The following is a 20,087-nucleotide window of genomic DNA, read 5'->3' as shown; positions in this document are numbered from 1 at the left end:
TGGGCAAGAAATTGGCAAATGAAATGCCATGTTAGAAAATGAATGGTCATGCACTTGGTGGTAGAAATAAACGTGCAGACTATTTTCTAAACAGGGAGAAAATCCAAAAATCTGAAATGTAAAGGGACTTGGGAGTCCTTATGCAGAACATCCTAAAGGTTAACTTGCAGGTTGAGTCAGTGGTGAGGAAGGCAAATTAAATGTTAGCATTCATTCCAAGAGGTTTAGAATACAAGATCAGGGATGTGATGCTGAGGCTTTATAAGGCATTGGTGAGGACTCATCTTGAGTGTTGTGAACAGTTTTGGGCTCATGTAAGAAAAGATGTGCCGCCATTGGACAGGGTTCAGAGGAGGTTCACAAAGATGATCTGGGAATGAAAGGGTCGTCATTCAAGAAATGTTTGACGGCTCTAGGTCTGTGCTTGCTGAAATCTAGAAGGATGAGGAGTGTTCTCATTGAAACCTTTCAAATATTGAAAGGCCTTGACAGAGTAGATGTGGAAAGGACTACGGGACTACCTGTCTACGTAGTGGGGGACAAGAGGGCACAGCCTCAGGATAGAGGGACGTCCATTTAAAACAGAGATGTGGAGAAATTTCTTTAGCCAGATGGTGAATTTGTGGAATTTGTCAGCACAGGCAGCTGTGGACGCCAGGTCATTGGGTGTATTTAAGGCAGAGATTGATAGGTTCCTGATTGAACTCAGCAGCAAAAGGTTACAGGGAGAAGGCTGAGGATTGGGGCTGAAGGGGGGGGGGGGGGGGAAGGATCAGCTGTGAGCAGACTCGATAGGCCAAATGGTCTACTTCTGCTTGGTCTTGTTGCTCTTATTTATAAAAACATTTGAACAATAAGGAGCAGCTTCCTAAGGAACACTGCAGAGACAGAATTTCTTCCTAGGCTACACTGTTGATTCACTTTGTTTCAGACCTGCAGATGGATGTCCAGGCTGTAGTTTGCATCTGTGTTACCTGGTTAGATAAGGAACTGGTTGATTTGTTTGGTATTTACTGTAATTGTTGTTTATAATTTCAGTGCAAGATTGCTATCTGGAATCTTTGTTCTGTGGGGTCATTAAACTAATCATCTTGCTCATCTAAGCTGATAAACAGTCACTGAATTTAATATTTAGCTAACTATTAGAGAAAAACTTTTTACATATGTTTAGAATCCTGAATTCACACTGATGTCAGGTTCCAGGTCTTCACTAGAAGTTGCATACCCCTCTTGTCTCCTTTGCTAAGCTTCCGCTTTTCACAGCAGCGAGTGAAGTCCCTCAGTGCTCAATAGCAAAGAAGCCTGAAGCTAGCTTGAAGCTAAACAAAGTACAAGATAGAGCTTGCATCTCGGTCTCAGTGCAAATCTTGTAGATGTGGAAAGATACAGCATGGGTCTATAACTGTAGTTCCAAGAGATGGGGAATTGGTGCAGAATGAGCAGCTTTATTTAGGCTGAAAGCAGATAAAACCAAACCGGTGTCTTACAGGATGTCTGGTGGGAAACAGATGGTCGACTATGCAAGACCTTTTTCAGGTCACGGCCTGAAATGTCAACCATCCCTTTGTCTCCCCTGATGGTCTTTGACCTACTGAGTTCTGCCAGCAGTTTGCTTTTTTGTTGCTCCAGATGCCAGCGCCAGTATCTGCAATCTCTTGTGTGTCCAGTTAAGTCCATAAGACATGGGAGCAGAATAAGGCCATTTGGTCCATCGAGTCTGCTCTGCCATTCAATCATGTCTGATCTTATTTTTCCCATCCTCAGCCTCACCCTCTCCCCCCACCGGCCTTTTCCCTGTAACCTTTCATCCTGTGTCCAATCAAGATCCTTTCAATCTCTGCCTTAAATGCACTCAATAACCTGGCCTCCACAGCTGCCTGTGGTAACAAATTCCACAAATTCACCACTGTCTGGCTAAAGAAATTGCTCCGTATCTCTGTTTTAAATGGGTGTCCCTCTGTCCTGAGGCTGTGCCCTCTTGTCCTAGACTCCGCCGCCATTGGAAATATCCTTTCCACATCTACTCTGTTTAGGCCTTTCAACTTTCGAAAGGTTTCAGTGAGATCCTCCCTCATCCTTCTAAATTCCATCAAGATTTCAGTTTGTTCAAGATGACTTTCAACATAATTTTGCTTGCGTGCTTGATAAGATTAATTCTCTGTCCCTGACTTCTCTCTATCTGATCCCCACCTCCTTTTTCCTCTCATGAAGCATAGAGTAAACATTCACACTTTGGCATTACAACCGTAATTGTTAACCGTAACTTAATTTTGGATAGTTATTTTCCCCAACACATGTGGCAGTTACTTTGTTTCTGAATCGTTTTGACTTCTCAAACTTTTTATTCTGGCTACTTCTCCCTTCCTTTCCAGTCCTGATGAAGGATCTTGGCCCAAAACGTTGACTGTTTATTCTCCATTGACCTACTGAGTTCCTCCAGCACTGCCATTAATAAAGCAATTGGTTCCCCAAGGTTGTCATAGCTGGCGGTGGGGGTGTGGAGGAGAGGTGAAGTAAATGCTCTATTAAATGCTCTATAAATGCTACTATTAAATGCTCGCAATGGGCTGCATCTGAAATAGCCTTCACAACCAAGACCAGCTCCTGGCCTTCACGTGTGGCTTAGCTACTAAGCCAGGCACACTATTTCTACTGACAGGAGAAGGGGCAAAGGCAGGTTATTGTCACCTCAAAACCAGCCACTTTGGGCAGATGAGGCTTGTCAGCCGTGATTGGAGGCTCATATAGGAGAAGGAAAACTCTGATCTCAAACCTCTGCTGCCTTGCGGCTATACCCACTCATGGGAAGGTTTTGGGAGTAAACTCTGAGGAAAAATCTGGAGCTGGATTCCCAAAGGCAGTCCTACGTGGGTTCAACGCTGGCTGGTAATTCCTGCAATGCCACTGGTGCTAAACTGTATTAGTCTCTGATGTTTTTTGGATTCATCAGATGCGAGGAGAGGCAGAGCCTGCTACATGGGCAACAGCTTGCTCTGCATATTGTACTGCCCTGGCTTGCATAATGACCAATTATACACAACTAGGATGCAACATCCATGGTCAACTCCAACCAACCGAGGACTCAGAATCACAATGTTACCCTGTCAGCTGTAGTTTCTACGCTGAAAGAGGTGTTTCATCTTCTATCCATCTGCTCCCACACTAATGATTTTAAGAAGTTTTCACTTTTCCTGTTTGATCAAGGCCACCTGAGTTGAAGTATTGCCTGCTGCCATCCCAATTGATGCTTGTTGACCTGCTGAGGACTTTGCAATGTCTCTTTTTGCTTCAGATTTCTAGCGTCTGCAGGATTTTGCTCCAAATAATGTTCTCGTGATGTCCATGAGACAAAACAGATATAGGATCAGAATAAGACCATTCTGCACATTGTCTGCTCTACCATTCAATCATGACTGACCATTTTAACTTCATTTTCCTGCCTTCTGCACGTAATCCTTAACCCCTTTACTAATCAAGAACCTATCAACATCTGCCTTAATACACACTCATCAACCGCTGCCTTCATTATATACTTCGTTAGCATTTACTGTACTGTGCAAAAGTCTTACACGCACATGTGCACATGTGCACACGCGCACACACACACACACACTCACACACTCACACTCTCACACACACACTCACACACAAACACACTCACTCACACACACACACACCACACAAACACACTCACACACACACACACTCACACTCACACACACACACACACACACACACACTCACTCACTCACTCACTCACTCACTCACTCACACACACACACACTCACTCACTCACTCACTCACTCACTCACTCACTCACTCACTCACTCACTCACTCACTCACTCACTCACTCACTCACTCACTCACTCACTCACTCACTCACTCACTCACTCACTCACTCACTCACTCACTCACTCACTCACTCACTCACTCACTCACTCACTCACTCACTCACTCACTCACTCACTCACTCACTCACTCACTCACTCACTCACTCACACACACACAGTTTGGGCAAAACTTCTGTTATAGTTAAGCAAGTAAAAGATGACCTGATTTCCAAAAGTCATAAAGTTAAAGATAACACATTTCTTTAATATTTTAAACAAGATTACTTTTTTCTTTCCATCCTTTCCAGTTTCAAAATAACAAAAAAGGAAAAGGGCCGGAAGCAAAAGTACATGGTCAGTACTTAGTAACACCCCCTTTGGCAAGTATCACAGCTTGTAAACACTTTCTGTAGCCAGCTAAGAGTCTTTAAATTCTTGTTTTGGGGATTTTCGCCCATTCTTTCTTGCAAAATTCTGTGAGATTCTTGGGCAGTCTTGCATGCACTGCTCTTTTGAGATCTATCCACAGATTTTCAATGATGTTTAGGTTGGGAGACTGTGAGGGCCATGGCAAAACCTTCAGCTTGCGCCTCTTGAGGCAGTCCATTGAAAATTTTGAGGTGTGTTTAGGATCATTATCCTGTTGTAGCAGCAATCCTCTTTTCATCTTCAGCTTTTTTATAGACGGTGTGATATTTGCTTCCAGAATTTGCTGGTATTCAATTGAATTCATTCTTTCCTCTACCAGTGAAATGTTCCCCTCGTCACTGGCTGCAACACAAGCCCAAAGCATGATCGACCCACTCCTGTGCTTAACAGTTGGAGAGGTGTTCTTTTCATGAAATTCTGCACCTTTTTTTCTCCAAATATACCTTTGCTCATTGCAGCCAAAAAGTTCTATTTTAACTTCATCAGTCCACAGGACTTGTTTCCAAAATGGCTTGTTTAGATGTTTGCAAACTTCTGACACTGAATTTGGGCTGAGGATGCAGGAAAGATTTTCTTCTGATGACTCTTCCATGAAGGTCATATTTGTGCAGGTGTCACTGCACAGTAGAACAGTGCACCACCACTCCAGAGTCTGTTAAATCTTCCTGAAGGTCTTTTGCAGTCAAACGGGCGTTTTGATTTGCCTTTCTAGCAATCCTATGAGCAGTTCTCTCGGAAAGTTTTCTTGGTCTTCCAGACTTCAACTTGACCTCCACTGTTCCTGTTAACTGCCATTTCTTAGTTACATTACGAACTGAGGAAACGGCTACCTGAAAACGCTTTGCTATCTTCTTATAGCCTTTTCCTTCTTTGTGGGCATCATTTATTTTAATTTTCAGAGTGCTAGGCAGCTGCTTAGAGGAGCCCATGGCTGCTAATTGTTGGGACAAGGTTTGAGGAGTCAGGGTATTTATAAAGCTTTGAAATTTGCATCACCTGGCCTTTCCTGATGATGACTGTGAACAAGCCATAGCCCTAACCAAGACTTTCAGGAAGATTTAGCAGACTCTGGAGTGGTGGTGCACAGTTCTACAGTGCAGTGACACCTGCACAAATATAACCTTTATGGAAGAGTCATCAGAAGAAAACCTTTCCTGTGTCCTCATCACAAAATTCAGCGTCAGAAATTTGCAAAGGAACATCTAAACAAGCTCGATGCATTTTGGAAACAAGTCCTGTGGACTGATGAAGTTAAAATAGAACTTTTTGGCCGCAATGAGCAAAGGTATATTTGGAGAAAAAAGGTGCAGAATCTCATGAAAAGAACATCCCTCCAACTGTTAAACATGGGGGTGGATCGATCATGCTTTGGGCTTGTGTTGCAGCCAGTGGCACAGGGAATATTTCACTGGTAGAGAGAAGAATGAATTCAATTAAATAGCAGAAAATTCTGGAAGCAAACATCATACTGTCTGTAAAAAAAAAAGCTGAAGATGAAAAGAGGATGGCTTCTACAACAGGATAATGATCCTAAACACACCTCAAAATCCACAATGGACTACCTCAAGAGGCGCAAGCTGAAGGTTTTGCCATGGCCCTCACAGTCTCCCAACCTAAACATCATCGAAAGTCTGTGGATAGACCTCAAAAGAGCAGTGCTTGCAAGATGCCCCAATAATCTCACAGAACTAGAAGCCTTTTGTAAGGAAGAATGGGTGAAAATCCCTCAATCGAGAATTGAAAGACACTTAGCTGACTACAGAAAGTGTTTACAAGCTGTGATACTTGCCAAAGGGGGTGTTACTAAGTACTGACCATGCAGGGTCCCCAAACTTTTGCTTTGGGCCCTTTTTCTTTTTTGTTGTTTTGGATAAAAAAAAGTAATCTTGCTTAAAATATTAAAGAAATGTGTCATCTTTAACTTTATGCCTTTTGGAAATCAGGTAATCTTTTACTTGCTTAGCTATTCACAGTAACAGAAATTTTGACTGGGGTGCCCAAACTTTTGCGTGCGTGTGTGTGTGTGTAGATGTATATAGATTTACAAGCTCGCTCTGCACTCCACGTTGACAAATATGGTACTGTGCAAAGAGTCTTAAGCACTCTAGCTACATGCACACTACTGTATCTCTTAACCAAAGTGGGACAGTATAGTGCTTTGCAGTACCAGTGACATGGGTTCAATTCTGCTGCTGTCTGTAAGAAGTTTGTACATTCTTCTTGTGGCTGTGTAGGTTTCCTCCGGGTGCTCTGGTTTCCGCCCATATTCTAAAGTTGTAGGAGATAGTAGTTTAATTAGTCACAAGGCTGTAATTGGGTGGCACGGGCTCATCGGTCTGGAGGATGCTATGCTGTATCTTTGAATATATTAAAAATAAAATAATCTTGTTAATTTTTTTGTAAAGTTGTGCGAACTTTCTCATTGGAATTGGGATTGTATTTTTCAGAACAGTGGCTAATTTAACTAATCAGTTGTAAATGATGCGGAGAGGGGCAAGAAAATGGTGTGTAAGGCAGAAGATCGGTTCTAATTTTGTTGAATGACAGAGCAGGCATGAGGGAACAAATACTTTCATGTTCATATCCAGAATTTGTACATCCTCTACTGTGCCAGCAGATTCGGACGCTTCTATCCCATTCTTATCAGACTCTTGAATGGACGTCTCCTACGCTAATAGATGAACTCTTGATCTCCCTTTCTTGTGACAGTGCTCCTGTCAATGCTCAATGGTTCCGTGACCATGAATGTCAGTACGTGGATGCTTTGGCTGATGCTGGAAGGTAGTGTCGTTTTCTGAAGTTCCCTTGTCTCACCTGATTGGTCCTTGTTCTGCAGGTAACACCGTGATATTGAAGCCAGACAACTACACACGTCTCACTGCCCTGCTGTTCGCAGAGATCTGCACAGAGGCTGGTCTTCCTCCCGGTGTTCTCAATGTGGTGACGGGCAATGGATCATTTGGCAGCATGCTGGCAACTCATCAGGACGTGGACAAGGTCACCTTCACTGGCTCCACTAAGGTACTAGCAGTTAAATTCTCAAACATTTTCCCCTAAATCTGTTCAAAAGTATATATTTTTTATTACTTTGTGTTATAAATCACCCATAGTTAGATCCATATAGGCTCTTCAGTTCAACCAGTCCATTGTTCACCCAGTTAGTCCCAATTTCCCATCACTCTCAAAGTCCCACCCCTCCATGTACCTCAAAGTTCAAAGTAAATTTATTATCAAAGTCTGTATATGTTACTATTTACTATCTTGAGATATATTTTTCTTGCAGGCAATTATCCAATTGCTTCTTTAGTGATACTATTGTACCCGCCTCAACCACTTCCTCTGGCAGTTTGTTCAATATACTCAGTACGTTCTGTGTGAAAAATGTGCCCCTCAGATCCCTTTTAAATATTTTCCCTCTCATCCTAACTCATGCCCCTAGTTTTGGACTCCTTAACCCTGGAAAAATGAGTGTTACTGACTACCTCATCTATGCCTCTCACGATCTGTAACCTGGTCCTCTATGCTTAGTACCACCATATACACAATGATATCTTTAGTCCGATAAGATCTTGTCTCTACTGTGCTTTGTACAACTGGCATGCATCCAAAAATGATGCTCCACGTGGCAATTGGACTTCAATACTGACAGTTGTAAAGGGCTTGATCGTTTACAAAGCCGAGAATTATTGAGCGCTCTCGTACACGTGAACCTGATTCCCATCCCGTGATAACCATCAGAGAGCAGGAGATTTTCATGCCAGAATAAGCCATCCCAAATCACAGATTATAACAGATGGACATGCCCTCTTCTCATTGCTACCGTCAGGGAGGAGGTACAGGAGCCTGAAGACATACACCCAACGATTTAGTAATAGATTCTTCCCCTCTGCCATCAAATTTCTAAATAGACAGTGAATCCGGCACACTACTGCATGACTTTTTATCTCTTTTTGCACTACTTATTTAATTTAACTTTTAAAATATAAATATATGTATTTACTGTAATTTACAGATTTTATTATTATGTATTGCAGTGTGCTGCTGCTGCATAACAGCAAATTTCATGACATATGCCAGTGATATTGACACGATGAAGGGGGACTCCCTCTATTCTGAGGCTGTGCTCTCTAGTCCTGGACTCTCCCACTGTAGGAAACAACTGTTCCGTGTCCGCTCTATTTAGGCCTTTCAAAGTTCGGTATGTCTCAGTGAGATCCCCCTCTCATTCTTCCAAATTCCAGTGAGTACAGTGAGTAATCAATCACTCTTGATTCAATAAGCCTTTCATTCCCTGAATCATTCTTGTGCACCACTGCTGAAGCCTCTCCAATGTCAGCACATCCTTTCTTAAATAAGGGACCCAAAATTGTTCACAATACTCCAAGTGAGCCTCACCATTGCCTCCTTGCATTGAGGCAGCCAGAACTGAACACTGCACTCCAAATGTGGTCTAACCAGAGTTTGAAATGACTGTAAAATTACCTTTAGCTCTTGAACTCAATCCCCTGACTAGTGAAGGCCAACATACGATATCGTACATCTCAACTACCTGTGTGTGGCAACTTTGAGGAATCTGTGGGCATGGACTCCAAGGTCTCTGTCCCTTCACACTGTTAAGAATCCTGTCAATAACTCTGCCTTCAATTTTGAGCTTCCAAAGTGAATTAACTGGACTAAACTCCACCTGCCATTTCTTTGCCCAGCTCTGCTTCCTATCAAAACATCCCATTATAACCTACGACAACCTTCTACTCTGTGCACAGCGCCACCAAACTTCATGTCATCTGAAAACTTACTAACCCACTCTTCCATTTCCTCCCCTAATTCATTTATAAAAATCCCAGAGTAGTGGTCTCAGAGCAGATCCTCGTGGAAAGCCAATAGTCACAGACCGCCAGGAAGAATGCACTTCATCTGCCACCAACCTCTGCCTTCTGGGAGCAAGCCAATTCTGAATTGACACAGCCAAATTCCCCTGGATCTTATGCCTCCTTGATTTTCTGAAAGAGTCTACCACGGGGAACCTTGTCAAGCATCTTAGTAAAATCCATTTAAACCTCATCCACTGTTCTACCTTCGTCAATTTGTCACTCACTCAAAGAAGTCAGTCAGGCTCATGAGGCATGATCCGCCCCTCACACAAATCCATGCTTCTCTAAATGCTTGTAAACCTGTCTCTTAAGAATCCTCTCCAATAGTTTGCCCACCACTGATGTTAGACTTACTCATCTATAATTCCCAGGATTGTCCTGTTAACTGTCTTGAACAAAGGAATAACGTCTGCCACTCTCCAAACCTCTGGCATTACTCCTGTGGCCAATTAGGACTCAAAGATCATTGTCAAAAGCGTAACAATTTCTTCCCTCAGTTCCTGTAGTAACCTAAGCCCCATCCAGGACTTATCTATCCTTATCTATCTTTGTATGATGACCTCACATTTGTCAAGGCCTCCCTCTCTGGTGAATACTAAAATAAAGTGTTCATTAAGGGCCTCCCTACCACCTCTTATATCACTGGTTGATCCTATCCTCACTGTAGTCATTCTCTTGGTTTATACACATGTGTTGGAGCACCTTGGAGTTTTCCTTGATCCTACTCACTAAGGTCTTCTCATGTCTTCTTCCAGCTCTCTTAATTCCCTTTTCAAGCTCCTTCCTGGCTACCTTATAATTCTTATGGACATGCAAAGTTCAAAGTAAACTTATTATCCACTGCTCATTCTTCAAATCTCCCATCAAAGCTCAGAGCCATCAAATGCTCCTCACCTGTTAACCCTTTCATTCCCCAGATCATTAATGCAAACCTCCACTGAACCCTCTTCAACACCAGCACCATTTACTACCCCAGGATCCATTTTCTTGCAGGCATTTACACTAGAACAGAGAACTATAATAGAATTAATGAAAAACTACACACAAAACAACCAATATGCAAAAGAGGAGAATTTGAATGAAGTTACCCCCACCTCAACTCTGAACTGATACCAAAACCTACAGACTCACTTTTGAGGACTCTGCAATTCATGTTGTAAGTATTATTTATTTACATTTTTTTTGTATTTGCACAGACTGTTGTCTTTTGCTGGAATTTGCTGGTTCTCCCTTCATTCATGTGCAAGAGAAAATAATCTGCAAATACAAAAAAGAGATAATAAGAATAAATAATACTGGGAACATGAACTGTAGAGTCCTTGAAAGTGAGTCTGTAGCTTTTGGAATCAGTTCAGAGTTGAGGTCAGGAGACTGATGGCTGAAGGGGCTAATACATATGTGCAATGCACCAGAGAACTCTGTGTTTGTAAAGTTAGAAAGCATTAGCGCCCTTATAAGCCTATAAAAATAGGAGCAGAAGTAGACCATTTGGCCTAATGATTCTGCTCTGCCACTTGATCGTGTCTGATTTATTATCCCTCTGAACTCCATTCTTCTGCCTTCTCCCCATAGCCTTTTACACCCTTACTTATCCATAACACATCAACTGCTATTTTAAGCACACCCAACGACTTGGCCACAGCCACCTGTGGAAATGATTCCACCCTCTGGCTAAAGAAATTCCTCCTCAATGCTGTTGTTTAGAAAGGGAGTAGATATTATCTGAAGTAGTGAGATGCAGGCATTAGAGACTGAAGCATGCAACAAACCACCTGCTGGAGGAACAAAGCTGAATCTGTGGGGAGGGGCAGGGTGGTGGTGGAAGGAATTGTTGACTGAATGGAAACCCTGCATCAGGGCTGAGAATGACAAGGAGAAGTTGCCAGTATGAAGAGTGTAATGGGAATGAAAAGACCTGAGGCGACTCTGGACTGAGATAGACAGATGGAGTTGACAGTTCCTACTGCCCCACCCACCACAGATGCTGCTCAATCCACTGAGTTCCTCCAGCAGTTTCCAGCGTCTGCAGTCTCTGGTGCCTCCGCAGACATGTCAGATATGTGATGTGCTCCCTCTGCAGGTGGGACGGCTTCTCCGCCGAGCAACAGCCGGCACGGGAAAGAAGCTCTCACTGGAACTTAGCGGGAAATCCCCCTTCATCGTGTTCGACACTGCTGATCTGGATAGTGTGGTTGAAGGCCTGGTAGATGCGGTCTGGTTCAACCAGGGACAGGTGAGTAGTGGTGAGACTTCAGACAATTCAGTTTGTGCACCCCGTTTGCTAAGGGTAAGCTCTAGAGCCCAGCCATCAGAAACCACAGAGTGGACCTGCCTTCTGAGCTCTCTTCATACTGTGGAACTATATTGTGCTGTACTGGGACTAAGTACTAACTGTGTGGCCTTGACCCCGTTGATGGCTTTAGGTTCAGTTTTGTGAAGGGGAATATGTTCATAATAACTTACTGTACCTTGTTTACAGGAGCTGACAGTGAGGTTTCTCTGCAGTCACACTAGCAAGGATGGCTGGTATTCTAAAAGGACCCAGCTCAGTAATACAGCCTCTTTCTTCAGGTTGGAAGGGTTAGCTGCACTGGTCAAATCGATCACTGGGCGCTTTGCTTTGCAATGATAGGCCTGCAGGAGGTAACAAGTACTGCCATCATATCCTGAAGAAAATGAGAATGATTTTCATTCAGTCCTCAGCAAGATCATAATTTGTCAAATACACAAGAGATTCTGTACAAATGGGAAACCTGGAGCAACATACACAAAGTGCTGGAGGAACTCAGCAGGTCAGGCAGCATATATAGAGGGGAATAAACAGTCGTTTTGGGCCAAGATCCTCCTTCAGGAAAGGAAGGACACAGAAGACAGAATAAGAAGCTTGGCGAGGAGAAAGAGTACCTTTCTTCTCCTTGCACCTGTCAGCTTGTACTCCTTCCCCTCCCTGCCTTCTTATTCTGACTTCTGTCCCTTCCTTTCCAGTCCTGATGAAGGGTTTCGGCCCAAAACGTTGACTGTTTATGCTGCTCCATAGTAGCTGCCTGGCCTGCTGAGTTCCTCCAGCATGTTTTGCACATTGCTCAAAGACGCCAGAGGTTCGCAGTGTTGATGGTATTGCTTCTGCTGTAGGTGTGCAGTGCTGGCTCCAGGCTGCTGATGCAGGAGTCGATTGCTCAGGAGCTCACTAACCGACTGACGCAGCGCATGCAGTGTCTTCGTGTGGGTGATAGCCTGGATAAGGGCGTTGACATGGGTGCACTGGTAGACGAATCTCAGATGAAGACAATTACAGAGTATGTGGAGGAGGCAAGGAACGAAGGAGCAGAGGTAAGAGCTAAGAGGAAATTCGGTCCTTAACTTCCTTGTTCTTGTTACCCCTAACCAACCTTAATCCTTTAATCAGCATTTAGAGTCAAAGAAACAGATCCTTTGGTCCATCTAATCTGCAGCAAATTGTTACTTTGGCTAGTCCCATTGGCCTGCACCTGCCTCCCATCCATGTATTTATCCAAGTTTGTCTTAAATACTGCAGTGAAACCCACATCCACCATTTCCGCCGGTAGCTTGTCCGCACTTGCACCACTCTGAGTTTAGAAATTCCCCCTCCTTTTCCCTTTAAAAACATTTCACCTTTCACCCTGAACCTACACTATGACCTCTAGTTTTAGTCTTGCCCACCTCAGTGGATAAAAGCTCGTTCGTATTTACCCCATCTATGTCCTTCGTTTTTTTAAATTTTCCACAAGAAACTGCAGAGAGTTGTGGACACAGCTCAGTGCATCACAGAACCCGACCTCCCCTCCGTGGACTCTGCCTACACTTTGTTATGACTGTGCATCTCGGTTACATTTTATTATGATTGTGCATCTTTCTTTCTACTTGGACTGCACTTTATTTATAGCTGTAACGCTATTCTTCCTACTCTTCTTCCTTTGAGCAGAAGAAGCCCTATCTAAGTACATTATCTTATCGATTTTGGCACTTGCTATAGCCATATCGGTTACCTTATTTTCCTGCCTTGACAGGATCTCTCACTGACAAGAATGCATTTTTTTGAGACATCCTCAGTTTCTGAAGGGCACTTTTTTTCTGGTAATTTATTTTTTATTGAAGTTCATCATCAAACAAACATTTCCATAAGATGTATTTCAGACATTGTAGATATATATCATATAATCATATATATCACAAATCTCCACAAAGTATTTATCTGAGGTGTACACTTATAGAAAAGAGCGGAAAGAAAAAACAAGCAAAAGGAAAAAACTATGTACAAGTAGGGAGTGATTTTTTTTTTACAACATATTCATTGATTTGTGAGAATAAAATCAGGCCTATGAGGCATTATGTAGTTAAACCATTTTCCCCAGTATGTATTAAATTGTTCCAGCTTATGATTAACAGATGCTGTTATCTTCTCCATTTTGTAAGTGTCCATTGTAATTTCCATCCATGCATTTAAAGTTCGGCTCTCCTGTGATAACCATTTCCTAGTAAGAGTCTTTTTACCGGCCACCAACAGTATATAGCTTCGTGCTATCCACCGCGCTGCTACTGTGAAATTATCTGTAAAGTTAATTTGTCAATGTTACAGATGATGCGAAGGTTGGTAGTGGTTGTGGATATAGTAGAGGATTGTTGTAAGTTACTACAGAACTTAGAAACGATGCAGAGCTGAAGGGCACTTTAAAGATACATATTTTTCTTTGGACTTTTATGGAATCTTGAAGAGGAGTTTGCATATGCTCTCACATGTTCTCACTGTAGGTGTTTCAGGTGTCTGAAGGAATGCCACAGAAAGGTTTCTTCTACCCGCCCACCCTTATCACCAATGTGAATACTGTTTCTCGTGTGGTTCGTGAAGAGGTAAGTAGACCCTCCGCAAAATTAGAATTTCGTTTTCTTGAGCTGCAAGTAATGGGAGGGAGGAATGGGGCGTGTTTTGCTGTTGTTGTTTTGTTTTTCCTTATGCTCTGCTGAGCGTGATGGCATGCTATGTCGGTGCTGGAATATATGGCGACACTTGCGGTCTGAGTCTCACACATCCTTGGATGTGTTGGTTGTTAACGCCATCAACACCTTTCACTGTAGGTTTTGACGTACGTGCGCCAAATAAACTTGGATCCTGAATCTTCAACTTATTGCAAGCCTTCTCTTTGATACCTTTTAATTTACGTAAATGTGATATGTAAACTGGAATGCACTGCATTTAGTCCAGTTGGTCACTCTTCTCTCTCATGCCTTTTGGAACACGGGCTTTCTGATGTTAATTCAAATACATTTTTGAGTTAAATGTCACATTTTATGCCAACAAGTGACTTCGAGTCCAAAATTGCATTGCATACACAGGCTGTGTTTGGTCAGTGTTGAAGGGCAGCACAGTTATTTTTTAAAATTATCTAGATGCAATGTGGAATAGACCCTTCCGGCCCCTCCAGCCGTGCCACCCAGCAGCCCCCGATTTAACCCTAGCCCAGTCACGGGACAATTTACAATGACCAATTAACCTACCAACCTTTAGACTGTGGGTGGAAATCGGAGTACCCGGAGGAAATCCAGTCGATCATGGAGAGAATGTAGATGCTCCTTACAGGCAGCGGCGGGAATTGAACCTGGGTCGCTGATACTGCAGCGCTTCGTGCTATCCACCGCGCTGCTACTGTGAAGCTATCTGTAAAGCTAATTTGCCAATGTTACAGATGATGCGAAGGTTGTTCGTGGTTGTGGATATAGTAGAAGATTGTCATAAGTTACTACAGAACATAGAAAGGATGCAAAGCTGAGAAGTGACATATGGAGTTAAATCTGTAAAAGTGAAAAGGGATACACTTTAGAAGATCAAATTTGAAGGCAGAGTATAAGGTTAATGGCAGGGTTCTTAGTATGACAAAACAGAGGGATATTTGGCTGTATGTCCATAACTCCCTCAAAGTTACTGCACGTTGATAGGGTGGCTAAGAAAGGTGTATAGTGTGTTGGTCTTCATTAGTCGGGGGGTTGAGGTATGTTACAGCTTTGAAAAACTGGCTAGACCACATTTGGAGTATTGTGTTCAATTCTGATCTCCTCTAGAAATAATACGGAAGCTTTTGAAAGGGTGCAGAGGAGATTTACCAGGATGCTGCCTGTATTAGAGATCATGTCTTATAAGGAAAGCTTGAGTGATCTGGGGCTTTTTTCTTTGGAGAAGATTGGGAGGCAACTTGATAGAGGTGTACAAGATAATGAGAGGCATAAATAGAGTGGACAGGCAGTGCATTTCTCCCAGGGAAATATCAGAGAACATCCATTTGAAGTGAGGGGAGGAATGTTTAAAGGAAATGTTAGATGAAGCATTTTTAACAGAGTGGTGGGTACCTGGAATATACCACCAGGGGATCTGGTAGAGGCTGATAAAATGGAGACATTTAAAAGACTCTTAGATAGGCAGAGGGATGTAAGAAAATTGGAGGGTTAAGGGCTGTGTAGGAGAGAAGGGTTAGATTGATTGTGGTGTAGATTTATATAGGTCAACACTACTTGTGGGCTGAAGAGCCTAAACTGTGCTGTACTCCTCTACGCTATGATAAGGTAGGAAGGAAAATTATATGTTGGTCTTTGATGCAAATGTGAAATGGAGAGAAATATGCCTTTAATTATAAAGTTCCTGGTGAGCACCCACTTGGAAAATTCTCTGCAGATCAAGTCGCCCTTCAGTGGAAAGATAAGCTAATACTAGAGTGATTATAGTGAAGGTTAGCCCAATTTCTGGAACTGGTTAGAAATTGAGCAGAAATAGCCTGTTTTCTGTAGAATTAGAGAAAATGAGAGGCGAGTTAATTGAGAACATTGTGGCTTGTTTAATATCTCATCCAAAGATTGCATGGCCCAGTAGAGCTGCTGCCTCTTAGTTCCAGAGAACCAAATTTGATTTTCCACACAGAGCACATGTGGTTAAATTGTATATTCTTGCTGTGACCGTGTGGGTTTCCCTGGTTCCTCCCACATCCCAAGGGTAACTGGCGATTGTAATTGTCCCCTAGTGTTGCTAGAGTGATAGAAGCTGAGAGGAGGTCGACAGGAAGGTGGCACGACTCAGAATGGGGATTACTGTGAGAGGGTGTTTAACTGTGGACTCAGTGGGTTAAAGACCTTTTCCATGCTCTTTAATTCTGTAAGGTGCCCCGCAGGGCAGGTGTAAAGGTGATGTTCCCCTACCTGAGTGTCCAGAAACAGGGAATAACTCTTAAAATAAGAGTCAGGCAGCAGGACCAAAGCGAAAAATGACTTCACCCAGAGGAGAGTCGATCTTCTGACTGTTCTTGTGGAGCCTCAGTCTCTGTACGGGAATGTTTTGGATAATAACAGAGGTTTTATATTTGCTTGTGCGCAGTTTGTTGTTCACTGATCCTGTTTACAGTTACTGTTCTATACATTTGCTAAATATACCTGCAGGAAAAAGAACCTCAGGGCTGTATGTGGTGACATATATGTAATCTGGTATTAAATTTTACTTTGACTTTTGGCATGAAAGCGGAACTAATGTAAAAGATTCAGAGTGATCTTAATGAACTTAGAACATCACAGCACAGTACAGACCCTTTAGACCACAATGTTGAGCTGACGTTTTAACCTACTCTAAAATCGATCTAACTCTGCCCTCCCCATTTTTTCTATCATCCATGTGACTATCTAAGAGCCTCTTAAATGCCCTGACTGTATCTGTCTCTACCACCATCCCTGGCAATATGTTCTACGTGCTTACCACTCAGTGTTTAAAAAAAAATCCTTCGTCTGATATCCTCCCTCCTACACGTTCCTCTTGTATTAACCATTTCCACCTTGGCGGGGGGGAATGTCCACTCTATGGATGCCTCTTATCATCTTATACTCTAACAAATCACCTGTCATCCTCTTTCATTCCAAAAAGAAAACTCTTAACTCAATCAACCTACGCTTATAAAACATTCTCTCTAACCCAGGCAACACCCCAGTAAACCTCCTTTGGGCCATCTCTAAAACTTCCATATCCTCCTTATAATGAGGCAACCAGCACTGAACACTACACTCCAAGTAATGAGGGGCTGAATGGATAACTCTTTCTATATATGTTTGTATAAAAGACTGCAATATTTTGTACTTCCCTGTCCTTCCCCATATTAATCCCTCCACGGGATAGTAAGCCTACGTTTACAGTGCTCGATGATTATGGTAGGGTGTTTAGAATCAGAGGGAGTTACAGTTCAGAAACATCATAGAGTCCATGCTGACCACCAACCACCTTTTTTCGCTGATCCTACATTCATCCCATTGATTTGCAGTTCTCCCCACATTCCCTTTAACTCCCACTGATTCTTCTATTCACTGACACACTCGGGGCAATTTACAAAAGCCATTTTCCCCCCCATGTCTTTAGGATATGGGGGGAATCAAGCTCCCAGAGAAAACCTAGAGCTACCAGAGGAGGAATTTTTTTCAGTCAGAGGGTGGTGAACTTGTGGAATTCATTGCCACAGACAGCTTTGGAGGCCACGTCGTTGAGTTTTCCCCATGACTGCGGCTGTTTCCCCACATTCCAAAGACGTACGGGTTACTAGGTTCATTGGTTGTGTGAGTGTAATTGAGTGGACGGCTCATTGGGTAAGATGGGTATGTATCATATCGTATCTCAAAGTAATAAAATCAATTACACTGGATTCTGGTTAATTGGGGAAGCTGCTTATTTGGGACAACTCTTGAAGAGCAAAATCTAATTGAAAAAAAGCTGCGATTCCTTTTGTTTATATGAGACACAGTGCCAATTGATTGGGACAGAAAACTTACTGATCCATTTCAAACTACTGACAATCGCATGCACATGTGTGGCTATTAGACAGTACACTGTGCTTAGAGTTTTTAAATAATGTCAGTTGTGTGTTTTTACAGTTTCAAAAAACAGTTTGTGAACCTGTTGAAGTTACCTGGTTTTCTGCTCATAGAATATAGTCTGATATTCATCTAAATCTCATTAATAGACAACACAAAATTAATAATGCACAGACATTTGTACTTTTCAGACCTTTATTGAACACATTGTTTAATCATTCAGAGTCCAGGCTGGAAAAAGTATGTGAACCCCTGTATTTAATAACTAATAGGACCTCCTATCACAGCAATAACTTCAACCAAACGTTTCCTGTAGCTGCTGATCAGACTTGCGCAATGGCGCAGAGGAATTTTAGACCATTCCTCTATACAAAGCTTTTTCAGTTCATCAATATTTCTGAGATACTTTGCATGACCAGCCCTCTTCAAGTCATGCCACAGCATCTCAATTGGGTTAAGGTCTGGATTCTGACTTGGCCGTTCCAAAATACGAATTTTCTTCTTTTTAAACCACTCTGTTGTTGATTTACTCGTGTTTTGGATCATTGACTTGGTGCGTCATCCAACTTCGATTAAGCTTCAGGTGACTCACCGCAACCCTGACATTCTCTTGTAAGTTGTCTTGATGCAATTTTGAATTCATTGTTTCCTGAATGATTGCCAGCTGAACAGGTCCTGTTGCAGCAGAGCAGCTCCAGACCATGATGAAGCACCATTCTCCACAGTTGTGATGAGGTTTTGGTGTTAGTGTGCATTGCCCTTTTCCCTCCAAACACAGGTGTGTGCTTTTCTGCCAAAAAGTTCAGCTTTTGTCTCAACTGTCCATAGTACATTGTCCCAGAAACGTTGTGGAACATCAGGTGGTCTTTTGCAAACTTGAGACATGCAGCAGGGTTTTTTTATGGGGGGGGCAGTGGTTTCTTCCTTGGCATCCTTCCATGAACACCGTTCTTGTTCAGTGTTTCTCTTATAGTGGACAGAGTTCTAGAAATTTCTAGCAAGTTCTAGAAATTTCTGTAGATCTTTTGCTGTAACCCTTGGATTCTTTTTCACCTCTTTCAGCTTTCATTGATTGGGACACCTAGTTCCAAATAGCTTCTGTAGAAGGCATTTACCCCAGAGGTTCACATTTCTTTTAACCTAGACTGTGATTGTTTAAATGGTGTACTCTGTACTGACGAAAAGAAGTACAATTGTTTGTGTGTTATTAGTTTAGGCAGATTGTATTTGTGACTTAGATGACGATCAGACCACATTTTATATGTAATTAATGCAGAAATCCAGGTAATTACAAAGGGTTCACAAAATTTTTCTTGCAACTGTATGTTCAAAAAGCTGTGATTTTTGTCACTGATAGTTGGTGGGAAATAAGCAGGAAGATAGTTAAGAACTGCTTTCTTACTGCGGTTTCGAACATTCAGGTTTGGGGATATCAGTAATTGGCTGGGAATAAAAATGAAACTATTTCACTACGTTAACAATTTAGGAACTACGAGGAATTTGAAGGTATCCACATTCATCTTGAATGTTACAATGAAATTGAAGATTTGGAGGGTGCATTGTATGAAGGCAGTCCATTATCTGCATGAGGTGCTTGCACTGATATTGTTCATTTACAGTGAATCAAAAGAACATGACAGTGTACATTCGATAAGTTCCTCCTATTAGGAACTAAAACACAGTTTTATGGTACTGTAGTAGTATTGGTAATGCTCTAATTTTTCTATGTAATTTAAGTACATAATTTGTTACTCAGTTAAACTGTGGTTTGTCTTTTTTTTAATACCTTTTTTAACTGTTTGGCTAATTGGGGCAGCTGCTTAACTGGACCAATATATATTGGTTTAGGTGTGTTCCAATTAACCAGAATCCACTGTGTATTTGATTAGTAAGGATGTCAAAAGCTATGGGTAGAAGGCAGGAGAATGAGGTTGAGGGGGAAAATAAATGAGCCGTTTCTGAATGGCAGAGCAGACTCAATGGGTGAATGGTCTAATATCCATTCCTAGGTCTTGTGGCTTTAAAACCCATGTAGTCACAGGGAGAACGTGCAAACTCCACTTAGTGCCAGAGGTCAAGACTGAACTCAAACTATGATGAGTTGGCTCT

The 20,087-nt window shown here is 42.3% G+C and overlaps 1 protein-coding gene across 1 annotated transcript in view; it reads left to right on the top strand.

Annotated features, from left to right (window-relative positions):
- The window catches only part of aldh16a1 (aldehyde dehydrogenase 16 family, member A1), a 91,301-nt gene that overhangs the window by 32,129 nt on the left and 39,085 nt on the right, over positions 1 to 20,087 (top strand). The window contains exons 6-9 of the mRNA XM_073033603.1: positions 7,097 to 7,281; positions 11,212 to 11,364; positions 12,264 to 12,461; positions 13,902 to 14,000. Of these exons, the coding sequence (XP_072889704.1) occupies positions 7,097 to 7,281; positions 11,212 to 11,364; positions 12,264 to 12,461; positions 13,902 to 14,000 (635 nt within the window). The remainder of the gene's footprint in view (positions 1 to 7,096; positions 7,282 to 11,211; positions 11,365 to 12,263; positions 12,462 to 13,901; positions 14,001 to 20,087) is intronic.

The sequence above is a fragment of the Hemitrygon akajei genome, chromosome 31 (assembly GCF_048418815.1).
Source record: "Hemitrygon akajei chromosome 31, sHemAka1.3, whole genome shotgun sequence".
Classification (NCBI taxonomy): Eukaryota; Metazoa; Chordata; class Chondrichthyes; order Myliobatiformes; family Dasyatidae; genus Hemitrygon; species Hemitrygon akajei.
This window is presented reverse-complemented; position numbering and strand designations above follow the sequence as displayed.